Source organism: Squalius cephalus (genome assembly GCF_949319135.1).
Source record: "Squalius cephalus genome assembly, chromosome: 9".
NCBI lineage: Eukaryota > Metazoa > Chordata > Actinopteri > Cypriniformes > Leuciscidae > Squalius > Squalius cephalus.
The window spans coordinates 17,657,277-17,679,341 of NC_137130.1; the positions used below are offsets into that span (position 1 = coordinate 17,657,277).

Consider the following 22,065-nt stretch of genomic DNA (forward strand, 5'->3'; position numbering starts at 1 on the left):
CTCGGCTCTGCCTCTGAAGTAGGTGAGAAAATCTTTTGAAAATAGTTTTGTGCTTGACAGCTATTTCTGTGGATTAATTGTTTCCCATATGAGTGTTTTCTCTCAGACAAGACAAATTGTTTATTAATTAGAAAGAAGTGTGTGTGTGTGTGTGTGTGTGTGTGTGTGTGTGTGTGTGTGTGTGTGTGTGTGTGTGTGTGTGTGTGTGTGTGTGTGTGTGTGTGTGTGTGTACGTACGCATGAATGCCAGCAGGGAATTAGAAAGAACCAGAGATTGTGTGTTTTCCTGTCAGTGGGGGTTTTGAGAAGATTAAAAGACAAAAGAGCAAATAATGCTGAGATCATCAGACTGTGTGTGAGAAAGAAGACTGAAGGAAAGTTAGAGTATGCTTTAATGTTAGGTTTTTTTTTTTTATATATCCATTTAATGATAGTCAATGGGGTCCGATGTTGTGTAAGACCCCATTGACGTTCAAAAAACAGTCAAAACAATCTTCAAAATACCTTATTTTACGTTGTGTAGAAGAAACGTGTTGGAACAACATGAGTGAGTAAATGATGACAGTTACTTGTGTCCATCATGACTTGCATATCATTGAGAGACAAATATTTACTTCTATATAAACTGGGCAGCATGTCATGACTCCTTTCAATTCTCTATAATCATATAAGTTCATTTAAAATGTAATTTAAAATGAAAATACATTTCTGAAACTAAATGCAGTATATACAACAGGAATGTGACACTATGCATTGCAAGAATTATTAAACTACTCGTCAAAAGTTTGGGGTCAGTAAGATTTTACGATTTTTTGACAGAAGTCTCTTAATGATTAATTTATTTGATGAAGTAAAAACAGTAATATTGTAAATAATATTACAATTTAAAATAACTTTTCTGTTTTAATAAATTACCTTGATATAATAAACCTTGATAAAAAAAAAAAAAATCTGAATTTGTGGATGACTTCAGAATTTATTTGAAACAAAATCTTATTTGAAGAAATCTTTTGTAATATTATATGTCTTAACTTAATTATATGTCTTTCCCTTTTTATCAACTTAATGCATCCTTTCTGAATAAAAGTATTCATTTCATACATACCAAACTTTTGAAAAGTAGCGTTCCGGAAGCTTTGATTGGGTAATCTGGGTGGACTAATACCACCTTGGCCCTCATGTGGCCTCGCACCTGGATATGACACAATTTCATATTTTCTTGGAACTGGATAAATATGTCCAAACAAGCCTATGATTCATAGATGCATGGCTTGGATTATTGACATCATTACTAGGAAGTTGCAACATGAACTTGCCACATGTTGCCACATGATCCATATAATGATAGTCAATGGGGTCCAATGTTGTTTTAGACTCCACTGACTTTCATTGTACAGGCAAAACCTTGGATTATTGACTTGCCACATGAACTTCATCGAAACCATTACATCTGCAGTTTCAGAAATCACACAGATGGTCCCTAATTTGAGCACAACAGGTGGTATTAATGTTATCTAAAACTTTATTCATTAAAACGAGGAAAAGTTATCCATTTATTAAAATATATTTCAAGAAGATAAGTATCCCGACAGGTTACACTGAGGTTGCAGTTTGATCCTAGTGATTCCAGAGATCCGACTCCTTCCCTGCCATCATTTTACCCTTAGGGCAAAGCTTCCCAGACATATATTAAGCCTAGTCCAAATCTAATAGCTATTTTGAACCATGAATCATTACTTAAAGCACAAGATTAGCCAGTCCAGGAAACGACGCCATATCCACTCGCTCAAACTTCTGTGTGTGCAGAAAAAGAATCATCCTGGAGAATGAATTAAAGTCGGATCAGCTGAAAGATCAGTGGTTAGAACAGCATATATTGAGAACTGGACAGGCTCTGGTAACTTATTACATTTAAATATATGATTCACTACTTCAAAATGACAAATGATGAAATTACTAACGATTTTCCTGATAACAGTGTCCTTTATAAAAGAACAGCAGAAGCACCAGTAACACTATAAGCTCTGAATGACTTGGGGCTGTACTCTAATACAATTTTACCCAGAAAAAGTACAATATATAGTGCATTACTTACAATAGTCCAATATATGTAATGAGATATTAACTTAATATCACAATATCATTAAACGTAAAACATCCAATGTGTGCATGTCGGATTTCTGTGAGAGGTAAAGTCTCGTTTTGATTGATCTCTCTTTCCATCTCTTCTAAACAAAGACGCACATATACACATTTCCCCAGAGCAGAATGAATGGCTTTGATAAGCCCCAGTAATACATGAGATACCTCTGAAGCAGCGTGACCAATCTGCAGTGTAGTGGCATGCAGGACCCTCTCTCTTGAAAGCAGGCCAGAGGAAACTGCCAGCCTGTGAGCCAAGATGGCCGCCAGTGCTGGTTCCTAGCCACTAGGAAGTGCCTAGAGGCCCGACTTCCTCTGGCGCCAGCCAATCTGAATCCACCCTTATTTGTTTTGCAGTGGTCTCACGGCCCCCGTTTTTGTCTCGGTTTCCTATTTGCAGTCTCTCTAAAACAAGCATGACCTGCGATATAACTGCCCCCTTCAGAGAAAAAGGGAACTAACAAAGGTAATTCAAACCAGCATTTTGCAGAGTTTGGGAAGAATTTTGTGTATTAATGAAAGTATTTCGACTTAGGCGTACCCCAAGGAGCGAGAGAGAGAGAGAGAGAGAAAGACAGAGACCGAAATAATAAAGAGGTCTGGATTGAGTTAGAATCTGAGGTTGATTTGAGTCGATAGCGGTCAAAGCACAAAGTGAAAGATTCACTTTTAGTCAGTTCTCTACAGGAGGGCACATAACTCTGAGCCCTACAGACTAAACACACAGTGTGCAACCACCGCCGAGCCATTCTCGCGTACAGTCACAATACTGGCATGAAAGCTATTCAGGTCTAATTAAAACGCATACTGCTGTGCCATTATCACACAATCAACTACTAAAAATATTCTGTATTTTTACAAATACAATGGGACTGTGTGTGTGTGTGTGTGTGTGTGTGTGTGTGTGTGTGTGTGTGTGTGTGTGTGTGTGTGTGTGTGTGTAAAGAGAGAAAAAAAACTTTTATAGTTTAAAATTGTGTTGTGGTTATGCAAAAAGTGATTAAACAAAATTGGTGCACTTATCTATTGACGTGTTATGCAATTTATGTTTTAAATAAGGATGATTTATTTTATTTTTTTGCTTTTTTTTTTTTCACAGGAATACTTTTACATTTTAAATATATTAAAATACAAAACAGTTACAATAGAACAGTTAACAATGTTCCTGTTTTTACCATAGTTTAGATAAATAAAAAAATAGCCTTGGTGAGCTTGAGACTTTTTTTCAAAAACATTACAAGAATCTTACCGACCCCAAACTTTTAAAAGGTAGTATAATCATCCTAATTCAAAACCCCCAAATATATCATTATATTAAAAAAAAAAAAAACGTATATTTAAATAAATAAATAAATACAACATTTCCCTTATTTTCTACATCATTTCCACCAGAAGACCAACGTGAAGCAAGTAACAATGTATTTGTGACTATGCTGCTGCAGAGCTTAAAAACCTGAAATCCCAAAAGGCCGTCGGGGGTGTTAATAGACTCCTGTACGTAGAGCATTTCTTCATGAACAGGTTGAATCCTGCATACCATTTTCAATTAAAACAGACTGCAATGAACTCCAAATTGAGACGTGTTTAATCAACACCTTTTGATGTGTTTGTGCGCGTGCGTTTAAACTGAATTAGAAAGCGTGAGATGAGGAGATGATAGTGGTCGTGTTCAGCATGTTGAAGGTGAGAGGAATCAGATGGTGTGAAGGAGGCAGATAGCGAGATCAAAGGGAAGTGCAGAAAATAAATAAAGGAGGTCTCATCTCCAGACACGGCCCTCTCCTAGCCGACAGAGTCTTAGTTTAACACATAACCATTTCTCTCATCTTTTCAGACTCTTTTTGAAATGGTTATAATCTACAGAAGGCCTGCAGATAGTAAAAGTACAGAAAAATAATGTATCTATGAATCAAAGATAAAAGCATCACTTTAATATTATTTCATTAAATAGACTGACTTCAGACTAAACAATGCATTAGTGTTGTTGTATTTGCTGACATTAGTGCAGTTTAGTTTTTCATGAAAGGTGTTTGTCCATCCAATTATGGTGTTAATAATTTAACTTGAAGTTAAATTAATACTAAATAAAATAAGAAATCACTCTAAGTCACATAAATGAATTAAAAATATAGTTATAAATATCAGTATTTCACTCAATTTACTTTCTTAAAAATGTATACTCTACAGGGACTTTATGGACAATTTGATCTGTGAATTTCTATTTTTGTTTATTTTTTTCTTTTCTTTGAAAACTAATTGAAACGAACCATTTAAATTTGCTAAAAGCAGTAAAAGCAATAGTGCAGCTACTTTATTCTTTTAGTTTTGGTAGTAATCATAATTAGCCTTTCATAAAAACATCTGGGGCCGTATTCACAAAACATCTTAAGGCTACAAGTAGCTCCTAACTTGCCGATTTAGAAGAAACTCATAAAAATAATGGGAGTGTCTCCTAATTGTAGGACTCCTAAATGTTTGCTCTAAGAGTATTTCACGGCATTGACGCAATAGGGCCTTGGGTGCTGAGCTTTTTCTTCATAAATGCAATAAATATTTTGCTATAATGTGCCATCGTCGGCGCTGATAGCCTTGTGGGCAGCTTGTGTGACCCGAGTTCGAGTTTCTGCTCGTGGACCTTTCCCGATCCCATCCACCCCACTTTTTTGTGTGAACCCTCTACCAGAGAACCCTCCCCCATCAGCCAATGACTTTTATTTATTTATTTATTTATTTTATTTATTGGTTTTAAAGAAGTACAACTCCAGTCAGAGGGGTACACTGAATAAACAAAAATAAGACAAATACATAAATTCTATCAGCCAATCACTATGGGCATAGTTAGTATGTGGGTTGACATCATTCATAGCAACGAGGTCAACCCCGCCCTTTCTCTTAGGTTAAAATTTCTCTCTATTCCTTAGTAAAAGTTGGTCTCAGCAGCTTTGTGAATAGGTTTTAAGAGAAAACTCTTACCTACATTTTTTTACTGCTATTTAGGAGAACTTATAGTTGTAAGATAAAATGTTTTGTGAATACGGCCCCAGAAGTCTATTCTCATTTAGTGAGATAAATGTGTGTGTCTGCACCGTCTGTAACCAGATAATTTCCCCCTCACATTCCTATTCCGTTCACCCTTGGGCAAATGAGACCAGATTTTCCTATAAAAGCTTGTACACAGCCTTGGAAGACAATGTCGCCAAGATATAAACGATCAAAATGCGTGGAGAAGCATCAAAAATGGACACACAGTCCTCCGGGTGTGCTGACAAGAGAAGTTTAACAGCCGTGATGGGATGTTTCTTTGATGTCCCTCCAACTAGTGTAGTTTTTACAATTGAGATCATAAGCAAGCAAGTAAGTTACGGGTGGGCAGCAGCTGGATCAGAATGAATGTGTGTGTGTGTGTGTGTGTGTGTGTGTGTGTGTGTGTGTGTGTGTGTGTGTGTGTGTGTGTGTGTGTGTGTGTGTGTGTGTTCCCTACGTTATCGGGACCAAATGTAATATAATGTGTTCAATCTCTTATAGTCAAACTTTTTTTTTTTCCTTTGAACCCTTTTAAAATATAAACAAACAATCAAACAAACATTATATATAAATAGAAATAAATGTTTTATTTTAACTTTGGCATCTACTAAGAAGAAAGTTCTGTTTATTTGTCTGTCTATTCAGCATTAAGACCCAGGACACTGAAGTTTCCATTTGGGATCCTTTTGATTAATGCTCATATGTGACCCTGGACCACAAAACCAGTCACATGGGTCACAATTTTGAAATTGAGACATCATATGAAAGCTGAATAAATAAGCTTTCCATTGATGTATGGTTTGTTAGGATAGGACAATATTTTGCCAGGATTCAACTATTTGAACATCTGGAATCTGAGGGTGCAAAAAATCGTAACACTGAGAAAATCACCTTTAAAGTTGTCCATTTATGTTCGCGATTGTGCTGCATTCACTCACAAAAATAAATGTTTTATATATTTATGGTAGGAAATTTACTAAATATCTTCATGGAACATGATCTTTACTTAAAGCTACAATAACAATATGTAATTTTTTCGCCGCTAGGGGTCGCTAACCTCTTACAATAAAAAAGGTTGATGACGCTAAGTGGAATTATGGAACTTGCCGTCATGCCGAAGGATCTAATAACGTTTATGGATGTGTGATTACATTGATGTTTTTAACATAACCCTGGTATGAAGCAGGGCGCGATTGCTAATGAGAGACAGATATCAGCGCCACACGCGAGTCCCGCGGATATAAAGGAATAAGGACGTTTCATTCTACCGAACTACACGCAAGTGCTGAATTACTACTCATACAGGTCAGTTTATTTGACGAATTAAACTTGTGAGGTAACGCAGCGCTGTTTCACTTGGTCTACACTATCACACTAAACTGCATTTGAGTGTGTTGAAAGTTATGTTATTCGATATGTTCGTTTGTTGGTTATATGAGACAAGGAGTAAGCTAGATCAACATTAGAATAACATACTGATCATATTCTAACATTTCATCATGTTGAGCTATATAACATTGATTCGTTTTATGTACATTTGCTCACCTGTCTAATAAAGTACATGCAAGAGCGGCATCTCTGTCAAGTCGAAGTTTGTCACGGACGTGGAGCTCACGGCATCTCGAAAACGCCACGCCGATATTGATCCTCGTTTTATTCTCCTTTTGTCCCAAAGTCTGCTGGCCATGGTCCATGATGTTTGAACGAAACAACAACAGCGTGAGCGTGCCGCTAGACGTAACACAGTTGTCCATGTCTGTCACCATGGCAGTCCAAGCGGAAACCAGGGATAACGCGGATATTACATCATTGACAGGCGACAAGTGAACAGGGACGAGCCATTATTTAAAATTGGAATTTCTCTGAAATTAAAAATCTTTGGGAACTTTTGGGATATTGTAAGTATACAAATGCAGGAAATATATCAGACTGTGCAAGTGATTTTTGGATATTTATTACAAAAATCTTACATATTGTAGTTTTAATATCCTATTGATTTTTGGCATAAAAGAAAGATCGATAATTTTGACCCATACAATGTATTGTTGGCTATTGCCACATACCCATGCGACTTGTGACTTGTGGTTTTGTGGACCAGGGTCACATATTTGGTGACTAAATACACAACAGTTTTCAGAGGTGAGCACAGAAACATGTGTTACCTTTGAAAAATAAGAGCTAAAAATAATGTTTCTCTGCTATACACATTATTGGCCAATTTTTTTTGAATATTCACATGTTAAACCAGCTAGAATTCAGGAATGATACACAGTCACCAGCATAATAGTCACAACAGGCGTTAGGAATGTTATTACTTTCAAAAATTATATATATATATATATAGAGAGAGAGAGAGAGAGAGAGAGAGAGAGAGAGAGAGAGAGAGAGAGAGAGAGAGAGAGAGAGAGAGAGAGAGAGAGAGAGAGCACCAATTTTCCAGCTCATCTAGTGGCAGCAGAGAATTCTTGAGTGAAAAGAAACATTATATGGTTTGCATGCAATGTTACATTAAAACACTTCACTTTACCAACCTCAGATGAACTTCTGCTGTTTTTTCCCCCCCTCCAAAACATGTGTGGTCCTGGTATTCTACTCTACTCATAAAATGGTTTTACATGTAGCCAAAAATATTGGCCAACGCAATTAAACACAATAAAGATAATTGCAAAATTGTGTTTCAAAGAAATCAAAGGAAAATGTGTAAAACTTTTTTTTTTTTTTATCCAGTGGAGGTTAATGATCATGAGAGATGAAGAAATTATATAAAGAGTAACAGATTTAACAGCAAAAAAAAACAAAAAAAAAACATGCAGATGGAAAGCTCACTTTAATCTACAATTAACAAAAAGATGCATTATGACTTCCATTTCTTTTTTTTTACCATCAAACACAAATAGTACATGTCTTATTTCAGTAAATAAATATGTTATATATCGTGTAAATTTTGTAAGTAAAAAAAAGAAGAAGATATAACATGAAGTGAAATGCAACTTTTAACATCTACTTAAAAGCTGGTCTGCTTTTCTTCTCTTGTACTCTTCATCAGCTTCATCAACTTAAATTGTTTGTACCAGAAGCTCAGCAATATGAAACAGATGGCACTATTAGAGCATTATCATATTTCTAAATGAAAATGAAGAGTGGGGTTATTGGAGGGATTCAGTCTGGCTTTGGCTGAGTTAGAGCTGTTGATTAGAGTGATAACAGGACAGAGAATAGAGCGGAGCTTGCAAAGTAAACCGCAAGCCTGTGCCAGAATGTTTTTGCTGTCCTGTGAAACCCCATTCCTCAATTTTGGGCAAATTATATTGTATTTATTTCTCTATTTTGCATTCTACTGGTGTCCAACAACCATAAGAATGAAACATTATGTCAAACACTTCATTCTGAGCCTGCCAAAAATACAGTACAATGTCCTTTTTGTGTCTCCATTCATATTTTAAGCAGACAAATTTCTTGATTTAATAATCAAACTTGCTTATTACAATATATCTGAAGGATTGTGTGAAGTAACGGCTGCTAATCACAGCTTTGCCCTAACAGTAATAAATTATAATTTAAAATATATTCAAATCTTACAGAACCCAAACTTTATAGATTATTCTCATGTGTTCTGCGGTTGTATCACTGCATTCAGATCACAATTAAGTGGCATTTAGTTTGGGCAAGCAACACAACTGACGACAAACAACAGCTGGCTCGAATAAAAGCCAAAAGTAAACAGACAACATTTGTCTTCTTTAGCAACTTTACAGCTACTCGCATGCTGGATTTCTCATTAGAACTTTGCTGCTGCTGGTGATCATACTGTGATTGAATTGCATTAAGATTCTCTTCATAATGAACAGATTTGGATTAATGTCAGCCTTTGAGAGATAGCACATCTAAATGTCAGAGCCAAATTACCTGTTGCTAACAGATGCGTGCTTTACACAACTGTCCGAAGTGAGCACAAATGTTTGTCGATGACTTTGCTGTAATAAAGAATATGAATCTTGATCAAAATAAATCTTGATATAAATCAAAATCTTTGCTTTTGAATCTGTTTAAAAGAAAATCAGATCAAAGTGTTGCTATGCAGTTGCTAGCATTAGTGGTTCTGGGTGTTTGCTAGAAGGCTGCTTGCTAACCCTAAGTATGTGCCTTTGCAAACACCACAATGTTTTTTGCTTAAAGGAGGAGGATGTGAAGGATATCGTTTATGGTGAGACCTGCAGGTCAGACCTTTCCGTGTGTGCAGGTTGTTAGTGATACGGCTGTTTGTAGTAGCCAGAGTATTTTCTTTCCTGTGCAACATCTCAGCACACTCCAAACACCTAAAAAAAACTGTTTGTGAAGGCCAGTGGCAGAGCTGGAGTCCAGTAATGAACAATTATCAACATCCACTCCACAGCCTCATTGCACCTTTAGCCCCCAGCACAACAGGACAGACATCACACATAATGATAGCATCAGAAAGGAAATATCCCCATACAGCGGAGAAGCACTATCTGCTGCAGTCAGCCATTCATCCATACAACCATCATCTGTCTATTTGTCTGTCTATCTATCTGTCTGTCTGTCTGTCTATCTATCTGACTGACTGACTGACTGTCTATCCATCCATCCATCCATCCATCCATCTTTTGCCTGTCTAACCATCTGTGTACCTACCTGTCCATTCATCCATCCATCCATCCATCCATCCATCCATATCAGGCTTTATTGCTCTCTGTGCAATTTCTTCTATCCTTTATGATTGTTACTTGTCAGATTGTGTTATATGAGCCCAGTGAGATCTTGGGTAAAAGCCAAGGCAGACACTAACATTCTTTTATTTCAGACAGTACAATATACTTCTTCACACAGACTTTGGTCATGATTGACTGATTCTGCGTTTTATCATCAATCACGTCAAATTCTGACATTCTCATTGACATGCAAAATTGAAATGGTACCGCAAAGAAAACACAAGAAAGCCCTTGCATTCATTTGAAAGACTGGAGTCTGACGTGGCTGATGAAAAAGGGAATTTATGCTCATTCTTTAGAGTGAACTCAAAGTAATTACAATCATAACATACACGGAATGAGATATTAACACATAGTTAGTTGCATATCATATAGACAAGCATACAGTACATAAACATTTTTAAATTAATGTCACACACATAGACATCAACATCCTCAATTGCTGTTTTCCTATTGATTTTTCATTAGACAGCCATCCAATAAGTATACGCACTGCAGGACTACAGCCCAAAATGTATTTTACAATGCCAGAATTTATTTCACACAGCAAAATTTTGGTTAAAAAAATAATAATAATACAGAGTGCACTACCTTAGTATAAAAAAGGTTAATTTCTCCATCAATCAGGGCCTGACTGAGACTCAAAGACTTTGGAAAACAGACTTCACCATCAAGACAACACGACGAGAAAATAATGGGCACTAATCTTCCCCAGCCGCCCTCTGCCCTCCCACACTCCCATTCTCTTTTTCATCAAGTCCCCACTCATTCTCTCGCTCTGTCTGTTTTTATGAGGTGCAACCATTCTCAGTTTTACAGTAATGGTGGGGCTCATTATCCCTCCATTTCATAATCCCTGCATGTGTGACTCTCTCGTTTTGGATGTGTGACTCTCTCGCTGAGGTGCTTTTTAAAGGCATGCCACCCTTACCAAAGGCTCTGGAAATAAGATGTTTTGGTCATTAACTTTTATTCCTTGACTGGGTGAGCCATTTACAAGAGAATGCCAGAACCTCACAATCATAAAAAAAAACTCTAAAATGCAGAAATGTGACAAGGAAAATAAATAAACCAATAAAGAGTTGGATAGTGAGATTATTAGAGAAATCTTTGAGCCAAATTATCTGATGCCAAAGTGTGTGTGTGTGTGTGTGTGTGTGTGTGTGTGTGTGTGTGTGTGTGTGTGTGTGTGTGTGTGTGTGTTGCAGTCAGAAAAATTGTTGAACGGCCTTGTCTTATTTTTTAATTAAGAGTTTCCTTTGAGACAAACTAGAACTGTGTCATGTGCAACAAAAAAAAACTGTCAAGCAATATTCACTGCATTACATTGGCAAATAAGACAGAAATAAAGGGAACTGTGGAATATGACTACTTTAGGTCTTGTAGTCCTTATCCTTATAGGTTAGATGGGATTACTTTCACAATTGATGGTTGAGTAATGTTGGTCATTAAAAATCTTAAACCGAAAGCCACAGCAGGGTAAGGTTACATATTCCTGGTGCATTGTGGATAACTTGGCCATCCTTTAGGATTTGGGTGAGAAATCATTGCATCAGGGCATTATGAGCAGCTGTGAACCCTATAATTTAGAGACTCTGATTGTATGTGTGAGTGTGTAGTAGTGTGTACACCCTAAAGTGCATATACAACATTTTATAAGCTAAACATTTCTTTAACTGTTTGATAGACATGATTTTAAACAAAAAATCGGATTTTAAATAATTTCATTTTTATAGATGATTTATAATATATGTATTCTAATCTGCTATATATTTACTATATTTTTGATATATTACTATATTATTGCAATATTTTTACAAGCTAAAAGTGCAGGCATATGTAGTGGCGTGACGTGCAGTGTGAGCTCCAGTGCGCACTCTGTCTTCAGATGACCGTAAAGACATTATTTTGGACCACTGCCGGGATAATTACTGAACGCATTTGTGTTGAAATTGATTCATTGACGGTCGATAAGCTTAATTGATTAAATTATTAACATTCCCAGTCATTTTCAATTCAAGTGCTGTAAACCATTAGTGGAGGTCAATTACAATTTTGATTATTTTACAATGAATCTGTTTTATAGATTGGGAAGAATACATCAGCCAAAGAAATTGCAAAGGCACGGCAGATATTATACGTGAAGCCACATAAGGGACACTACATTGTGATCTGTCATACAATGAATAAAACAGCTATAGCATGCTACACTTCAAAATGTCTTCAGAAATGTACAAAAAAAATAAAAAATCCAATCCTATCCATTAACGTCTCTTCCATGACTGGCAAAAGCTGCAATATGTTTTTTTACATAAAATTGTATAAAAATGCAGAACAACCTTTTTATTTTCAATAAATGGAATCCACAATATAAAGAGATCATGTCACAAACTTAGTCAGGTCATGTGATAATGGAATGTAGCATGCTTACCGTAGTAGAATAATGCCTATTGTTTCACTCACTAAAAAAGATAGTATGCAGTATACAGTATACTATAGTAAGCTTGCATTTTATTCTGTACATAGCCTTAAGCACGGAGAACGTTTTGATTAATTTTTTGATTGATTTGACAATTAAGATGATATTAATCAAACAATCAGCAGCATCAGGAGCTCTACGGTATTTTTATACATACCTGCTAACACTATTCATATTTCTTTCTAGTTACGATCATTAATACAACTACCTAGCTATTAATGTAAATGAATAGTCTCAAATTCAATTCCAATTTTTATGACAACAGTACATGTTACAAAAGCATAAACAATTCTTTATGCACAACAGACTGTGAATCCATATTAGATTAACTGAATTGTTCCAACAAGAGTCTTTTAAAATCCAGAGCTGTTCTGAGGGTAGTAATACAAGCTCCAAAAGTCTCAGCTGTGGAACATATTTCCACCCACTGTGGCTAAAGAGAAATGACTGCACTGACACTCCCATGGATTAAAACAAAAACACAATGGGTCACTCCTCGTCCTTTCCTAATGAGTCTCTGAAGAAACCTGCTTATCTGGGAAGTTTCCATGAAAAATAAATCAAAGACAATCATTCAGTAAAGCATGTTGCCAAATAAGCATCACATGACATGCACAATGGATATACATCAACCTGCCTTGACCGGTGTGTTTGCCATGACACACATGCCAGCGCACATATTTAAGGACATATCATTCCCTTGAACCCATCAAAGCAATTCCTTCCAGCCTCAGGATAAAGCCCTGCTGGTTCTGTCTTGATTCCTTTGAACTCAATTTAAAAGTAAATATGCTGTTCTCCTGCTGCGTGTCAAAGCATCAGACGCTCTGTAATGGTACCCTCACATACTTAGCAGTACACCTCAGCAGTTTCTCTACAGTACAGCTAGTGTGTGTATTCAGGAGAAAGAAAGAAAAAAGTGTGTGTGTGTGTGTGTAAGGGAGAGAGATAGAGAGAGGACAAGGGACAGAGAGAGAGAGAGAGAGAGAGAGAGAGAGAGAGAGAGAGAGAGAGAGAGAGAGAGAGAGAGAGAGAGAGAGAGAGAGAGTGCCTCAGGACAATTTTCTGTTTCTCTTTGCGAGCTTTAAGTTAAGAGCGTTGAATCTTTGCTCATGGCGGTTCAACCTCCAGCTCTGATGACCTTGATCTTTATTCTGCTACTGGCTCTGCAGTCTGAATTAGATGTTACAATAGCTAGAAAAAAGCAAGAAATGTTTAACTAAAAGACAAAATGCAAGGAATATATATATAAAAAAAAGAGAGAGACTAAAATGACTATCTGTGAAATATCTGTGAATGCTGACTTAAATGTTGGGCTTTTCTTCACCCAAAGCTGTTGTATGGCTCCTGGAATATATAGAGCCCAAGTCATGGACTTGAGTCCTACTTTGAGTGTTTGACAATTCAGAATCACTGCTGTTGTATTTAAAAGACAGGCCTATATGTGCAGATTCCTAAAATAACCACATACTGGAATAGATTGACATAAAGATTGACTTTTTTTTTTTTTTATCCTTTAACCACATTTGAATTTAAGATAATTTAAAACACAGACACATGCACACTTCAGTGTTGATATCTAAAGTGGATTATATTGGTTTTATATCAAATTTACACCAGCATGCGCTTAGCCAAAATGTTAAACAGCACCCATAGTTTCTCTATAATGACTTTGGCATGAAGGTGTTAGTGTAACCTTCCCACTGATCCCGTATTGGTGCCGACCTAAACACAGCAGCTCTGACATCAGGAGGATTTGTGTTCTTGTGTTTCTGTGCTTACTGTATGTCTGAGTCTGCCTACAAAGAAACCACCACTAAACTATATTTTCTGCTGATATTTTGTCTACTGTATGCAGCCAATGTCTAGATTAATATCACTTGAAATGTTAGTCATGCTCAGGCACAGATGTTCTTTGTCTGCTTAAAGTCTTATCCTGAACTTTTTAAAATATCTCTTTAATAGGATTGGCCAATATATCATAATATTATTGTCTTTTGGAAACTAGGTGACCAGTTTTGACTTAAAATAAATGTGAAACTGTTGGTTCATTTATTTATGTATGCATGCATTCATGCGCGTGTGTGTGTGTGTGTGTGTGTGTGTGTGTGTGTGTGTGTGTGTGTGTGTGTGTGTGTGTGTGTGTGTGTGTATGGATGGATGGATGGATGGAACTCTAGATAGATAGATAAACTCTGCCAAATGCTCAAAAAGCACAAATAACAAGCAAAATGTGTTTTCTTAGTCTCATATTGAGTTCCAAATGAAACAAAGAATTGATTAATGCTATTTTCTTTCAAGATGTTTATTCACACACACACAAACACACACAAATACAAACAGATGGTTTGATCGAGTCCAGTTTATAATCTGTTTGTGCAATTACTTTTTTTGATTTTCCCACAAAACATCAGTTGAAAACACAGTACTGTTTTTTTTTTTTCCTACCTTGTCCAAATGCTTTTCCCTTTTTTCTCTATAATTGTGTTTTTTCCCCCTCCAGAAGCATTCAGGAAGGTTAAGCTTTAGATGAAGCTTAATTAGTCTCTGGTTCAGCCATTATGTTCTCAGCGGTCTCGTCAGGCCACACAGTGATGTTGAGCTGGCATGGGGTCAATAAGAATCGGATTGCTTTCGACCAGTTGAGTCAGAGGGAAGCTGGAGAGATGGCACTGATGGGTTTCTAATGTCCTTTTGGACATTCTGCATAATACTTTGCAAACTTTGTGATTTGTGTAAACACTACATAATCGTTCACAAAGAGAAAGGTCTTAAAGGGATAATTCATCCAAAACAAAATTTTATTCATTATTTGGCGAAAATCTCAACCTTACGGAGTCCAGAAAGTGACCTGTAGAAGAAAAAATAATAATAATCAAGACCCACAAATCCGTGGTCACAGTTTTGCAGTTCGTCCCCTGCTTTATAAACAGTACTCACAGATTCTGAAATTGTTCCCTCGATATATTAAATCATGCACGCGGATTAATAAACCGTACCCACAAATTTCCAATCCATGCCCATGCTTTCGCAATCCGTTTCCAATTTTGCAAACTGTACTCGTGGGATTTGTGGCCCGTGCCTGCTCTTACATACTCATGTAAGCCAAGGTCAGGATTTCGCTAAATAAAATAATAAATGTCAGTTTTTTATTTATTTTATTTGCATGCCTTCAGAACCCTTGAAATATACAAGTATGTTGTTGATATGTTGATGATACTTAAACATCTTTTTTTAAAGCCCTAAGTTGGTCGCAGTTCACTGCCATTTACAGTATGGACGAGCGTGAGCAGGACCTGTTTCTGTTTCTGACCTCAGTTCTGGTCATTGCGCCCAAGCCTGAAAGTTAAATTAAGCTGAATTGAACTGAATCTCCAAGAGCAGGACTGACCACCTCAAGAAAGTAAGATCAATGATTGCAAACATACACAAAGCAAACATAGCTTATCTAAATGGGCACATTGCATATTTAAATTGCTTTATGCACCGCTAGTTATAAATACTATAATCTAACCCACACCCTAACAGATTTTTTTTTTTTTTTTTTAATGCTTAAAAAAAAAACGTAAACTTTGTTTGAATGTCATTTTTAGAAATGGGACGTCGCCAAAAGGAGGTTTTGGTTGTTTTTGTCAGATTTAGCTCACTACCTTTACAAAATTGTCCCCAAAAGTAACTAGGTAGGTATACACGCACACCCACACAAAAACACATGTTGGTATACCCAGGCCTGTAGTTAGAGGATTCGGGGCCCCCTGAAAAAATATTGATGTGGGCCCCCAACACCCTCCAATTTTTATATAAAAATTACAACTAATAAAAACAAACAAAAAGCAAGAAATTGTTAAATAATAATAAAAACCAATTCTAAAAAAGTAACAGCAAAAGAATGTTGGGGTTAGCTGGTGGTGTGACTTACAATTTTATTGGGTCCATCTGATGTTTGTCACTGACTGAATAATTAATAAATACTTTAGATCGGACTAAACCATTTTTAGGGAGGTAAGAGAAGCAGATATTTGGAAAAAATATTTAACCAAATTGCATGTTTTTGTGGTTTTCATTTAAATCTCCGGTATACTACTAATATAAGTATTAGAACTATTCATAAAACAGGGACCTATAGTATAACTTCTGGATTTTCCTATAATTGTCACTCCCTTTCACCCCACTAGCGACGGCCCTGGGTATACCTATCATTATGAGGACATTCCATAGGCGTAATGGTTTTTATACTGAGCTAATGACATTTTCTATCCTCTAACCCTAAACCTACCCCTTAAACTACTCATCACAGAAAACTTTCTGCATTACTACATTTTCAAGAAACACCACCTAGTATGATTTATAAGCTGTTTTCCAAAAAATCCCCACAAGGTGAACAATTTCTGGTATTAATGTATTTGTAAGGACATTTGGTCCCCACATAGTAGGGTTTAACAGAACCACACACTAATTAGCTTGTGATGCGTCTCTGTTAGCAAAAGCTTTTTGTTAATCTCAGACCCACAGCATAAGGCAAAAATCATCTCAAATTTTCATCAGGACGAAAAATGTATAGCACATAAAATTTGCATCCGGCACTACATCTGTTCCTGAAGGCAAAAATGACTGGTTAAGCAGTTGATTTTGCATGGATTTGAAATCATTACAGAAACTGTGCCATTAGAGAGCTGGCATTTCATTCGACTGGTACACCGAATCCCACTAAATATGGTAATAATTTAGCTAGCATTTGGAAGCAGTTTATTGATTTAGGTGTTGCTGTAGATGTGTTTCTGCCGTCCATTTGTGTATTTATGAATATTCCTATTTGTTTAATTAGTGTAACTGGGCAGCATGGGGGGAGAGTCAGGGCCAAATCTGAGAGAGGCTAAAGCCTACGTTTTATTGGATTTAATTTACTTAATGTTTTTTGCCAGTTATATATTTAAGGCAGAGAGGCTGAGAGAGTGCAAACAAATTTCACTGCCAAAAGCATCACACACACACAACAAACCCTATTTTATACTGATTTGGCCTCTCATAAATGTGCTGACAACTAAAAAAAAAAAAAAACTGACATCTTAAAAAAACCTCGTCTATAAACATTCCCAGTCAGTTTCAGTTCTGTCTGTTTTCAAAACTAATAATTTGTGCATTTTAAAGAACTAGACTCGTATTTCCTTAAGGAAATATCTGGACTTTCAGGGCAGCAGAAAATAGTGGTAATGTTTTCAGTAAATGTAGGTTTTTAGTTCTGTGTAAATTAAATGCTATCACAGCCGCCACAAACTGCCGTTGTCATTATACTCAGCACACGTCTTATTTTCTGTCAGCTCTGCATGAAAATAAACACATCATGTGACACCGTCAGTATAAAGGTTGGCAAAGAAGAATTTAAATAGACAAATTGCAATTCAGTATGCAAATATTACAATGATATCATCAATGTCGGGTCGTTTTTGAATGGTGAACATTATCAATGTATTTCTGTCAGGACCACTATCATCAAATATGATTGACAATTAGCATACAGTTTTGGATTGGCGGTAAGGTTCTGTTCTGGGCAAGAACTCATGGATAAGCCTAGCATGGATAAGAGCAGGGAGAGCAGCAATAATCCCCCTTAGGGTAAACACAACAGAACCAACATGAATGTATTGCAGATTTCATTAATTCAAGATTTTTAAAGTACAACATGATTCGAGGGGATTTATTTTTATTTTATTGATTTATTTTGATTCAAGGTGAATCAGAATGCCAAATCCTGACTGACTAGAGGAGCTGGGGATGGAGGAGGGTATTTAGCTCCTGAGAAACGCGATAGCTGCTGATAATAATGAAGGAGCTTATATATGTATACAGTGATGGGCGTTGTATTCCTATACGTAGACGTGGATCAGCTGAGAGTCAGCTGATGAGAGTTGACTAACGTGACCTGCCAGAACTGACGCTACGGTTGATAAGTTCTAGACTTTTATCTTACAAAATATTATAACGCTTATTAAAAACAGACACAAAAACAAACAAAAAACTTTTAATTGAGTCTGTATGTCAAATAGTTTAAGCTGAATTCATTGCTAAAAATGATGGTGAAGAAAAAGTAAAATGCTGCTTTATACATTAACAGATGTAATCTGCAGATTTACATTTAAAGGTGTCATTAGATAAAGATATGAATATTCATGGTGCAAATCTGTAATATACTATGCAGCTTCTGCCAACAGCTGAGGTCAGACACATAACTGAATCAATTTTTCACCAAGCCCAGCAAAACTGACTTTCACCATGACTAGCTCAAAGGTCAACAGCAGATATCATCCATCTTTTACAAGCAGGCTGGACCGTCAGTATACGGCTTGTGTTTGTGTGTGTTTTGGCCAAATCATTGCACAGATTGTATATTGACACTGATTATGTTGTCTACCATAAGTACAAAATGGATGACAGGTTAGTCAGAGCACAGATATAGCACTGCATATAGACATTACATTTTAAATGTACTGTCAATGTTAAAGGGACAGTTCACCCTAAAATGAAAATTAAGTCATACAGTAATTTACTCACCCTCGTGTTGTTCTAATGTCATATACACTTCTATCTTTTATGGACCACCAGGAGAATAAAAAAAAAGACATACTCATGCTTGTCCATTCGTGTTCGAGTGACTATTAGCCCGTATTCCAGACAACTTTTTTTTTTTTTTAAGTTTATATACTTAATTTTAAGGCAACGGGCTTCCTCACTTTAAGTTAAGTCAACTGATCACTATTTACAGTGCAGAAAAAGCACACAAGTTGTGAAAAATCAAGATTAATAAATAAGTGACATGAAATACAACTCCTAGAAATCCAAAAAAATTTATCCGTGTAGACAAATATCACCGGACCGGAACTTGGTTTGTCTGATGACACATTAAACATAAGAAAACGATAACTTCTTGTTGCAGATATTTTCACCTCAGAAAAGAAGGTAGGTACGTGGATTGTATTTCGTGTCGCGTTTTTGTTCATCTTAATTTCTCACAACTTTTCTGTGTGCTTTTTCTGGGTGAGACAGAGAGAATTGCACCGCTAACAGTGTCACATGAACGCACACGTCACATAGCCGAACACGAACGGCCAAGGTCAGGGTTTTTGTTAAATAATACAATACATTTCATATTGTAAACCCCGAGAACACTTGGAATATACGACATGTCGCATGGGATCATTCTGTGATAGCTTTGCATCTTTTTTTAAAAAGCTTGATGCTGGTCGCTATTCACTGGTATTATATGGACACGCGTGAGCGGGACATTTTTTTATTAATTTTTTTTATTCTCCTTTTGTGTCCATAAAAGAAAGAAGGACATAGACCATTAGAACAAGAAACAAGTAGAGTCATTTTCAAAATTAGAGGCACTTTTTTTTTAGGGTGAACTATCCCTTTAACATTGAAAATACATTTACATTTTTTATTCTTGCTTTACATATCACCTGCATATTAAGAGATGACTGTGTCAAAAAATATATTATTCTGTCAGCCATAAGTCAAATTAATCCTCAAAGGAAAGAACAGAAAGACATGATGTAAAAACAAGCCTTCTGTGAAAATACTGTCCTTTAGAGAAATATATGTGTGCTTTAATTAATCTGAAAAAAAGTCTCAAAATTTTACTAAGACAAATTATTTTTTATTATATTTTTGACAAAATGTCAAACTGCTGTCAATGTGGCGACCACAGTGGTCAAACAGAGGAAATATTTAAAAATGATGTGTATGTGTGCATGTGATGTAGGCCTACTTTTGGCTGAGAAACTCTTGGCACCCTGAACAAACTTTGCACATTTCCTCTTGTACAATGTGTGTGTGAGTGAACGATCGCGCTGTTTTAAAGTTCAAAGAACAACAAACAAGAGGAAATGTTTTACTACACCTCTGTATAACCATGCTGACATGAAAAACACTGCTGCCCATCCGTTCAGTGTGTGTATGTGTGTGAAAGTCAATGCGGTCCTGAAGAGCTCTTCTAAAAGAACCATTAAAAATGCTTGTTTCACATCAGAAAAACACACAAAAAAAAATTTGTTTGAAAATTAAGAGTAATCATATCTAAACTTTGAGCGCATATCTGGTACAAACACATTTAAAACACATCTTAGAGTAAAAAATGAGCTGCTGACTTTAAAGAAATTCAAATCCGTAAATATATTAACAGCACCGTGCATTGACCTTGCTAGTTAGCCAAATAACGTCATTTGTCTCAAAGCAGCCAAAGGGAAAAGTGTGTGTGTGAGAGAGAGTGTGTGAATGTGTGTGTTAGCCCAGAGACGCAAGTCACACATAACTCACTCATCTTGTTTATATAAAATGTTGGGTGTTACCATAAGCCTTGAATTTCCATGTATCACTTTCCTAAGACACACTCTGAACCATATTCTTAATTTAGGCTATGTCATTTTACCTCTCACTTAAATGAAGGAATGATAGAAAGAAAAGCTGTAGATGGTAATTTAGGTGTTTAATGAACTCATTTACCGCATTGTTAGGCACAATAAGAGCAGGTTGTTCCACAATTGCTGCTGTTAATGCAGATGAGGAAAGGTTTTAGAGGTTACTGGGAAATTAGGCTCTGACAGGCAGAATGATTAGGCATGCTAGAGATTACCTGTCTGTCTCTCTCTCTTTCACTCTTCATCCGTGTGGTGTCAGTGTTCTGGCAGACTGCGCTGTTATACTGTTGATGAACCAACACATGTTGACCTTTTTCCCACAATCTCATCTGTCCTGTCTAGTTTTATAATTGGAGGAGAAAGAGAAAGAGAGAAGAGAGCATTAGTTTTCATACTGCAATCAAGATGGTTTCGTGATGTTACGGGTATAAGGGTTCTTATCAACATTTATCTCTGTTATGCATTATGTAACTATGTAATTTAATAACTCCTTTAATAAAAAATTAAAGGGGAAAAGGTTTTGGAAACATCAACGTCACAATTGAAACTGTTAAAAAAAACATATACTGTAAAGTATCATGTGTAAAGTATATTTCCATAGAGCATTGGAGTGAATTCAGGTTATTTGGAACACTTCATTTCATGGCAAAAAGTGTCCCAATTAACCTGAATTCACCAATAGTTGTGCTGTTTTCTATCTCCTTAGTGCATGAAACATACCATAACTGCATTATTTAAGCATAAATGCTATTATTTATATAAAACATGAGAGAGAAAAAAAATCTAATTTTTTGTCACACATGAAAATAAGGCTCTGTCCTGATAAATGTGTTGATAATTCAGCTGATTAAACACTGACATACATATTCCAAAAAAAAAAAAACTTCCATTAGACAACATTCAAGAAAAAGAAAAAAAATGGTTGTAAAGATTAGACTTAAGACATAGGTGCAACTTTCTGAACAGACTGTACTCCATCCCACCCTACTGAATTTCCATGTTGATCCAGTCTGGTTAGTCTGTGTGGTTTGGTGACGGTATAAGAGCATAGCCATGCTGTTAACCAGCAAAACTTGGCTGGTGAAGCTGGTCAACCACAGTGCATTAGCAAACAGCACTAAATATATTGTCATATGGCGGTGTTTTGTGGAGAGAGAGAAATACTGCCTGTCAATTGCATGAGTGTAATAAGTGTTCTGAATGGTCATGTGCTTTATTTATACTTGATGGCCAATAACATTAGCAACAAACATTTAGCAGCTCCAAACCGTGT

The 22,065-nt window shown here is 36.3% G+C and overlaps 1 protein-coding gene across 4 annotated transcripts in view; it reads right to left on the bottom strand.

Moving 5' to 3' along the window:
* The window catches only part of LOC307164719 (uncharacterized protein), a 244,794-nt gene that overhangs the window by 113,699 nt on the left and 109,030 nt on the right, over nucleotides 1-22,065 (bottom strand). For all 4 annotated transcript variants that reach the window (XR_013822323.1, XR_013822324.1, XR_013822325.1 and 1 more), the window contains one exon: nucleotides 21,008-21,130. Coding sequence is in view for 1 of the 4 variants with exons in the window: in XM_079881779.1 (XP_079737905.1) it covers nucleotides 21,008-21,130 (123 nt within the window). In the remaining 3 variants the exon portion in view is untranslated. The remainder of the gene's footprint in view (nucleotides 1-21,007; nucleotides 21,131-22,065) is intronic.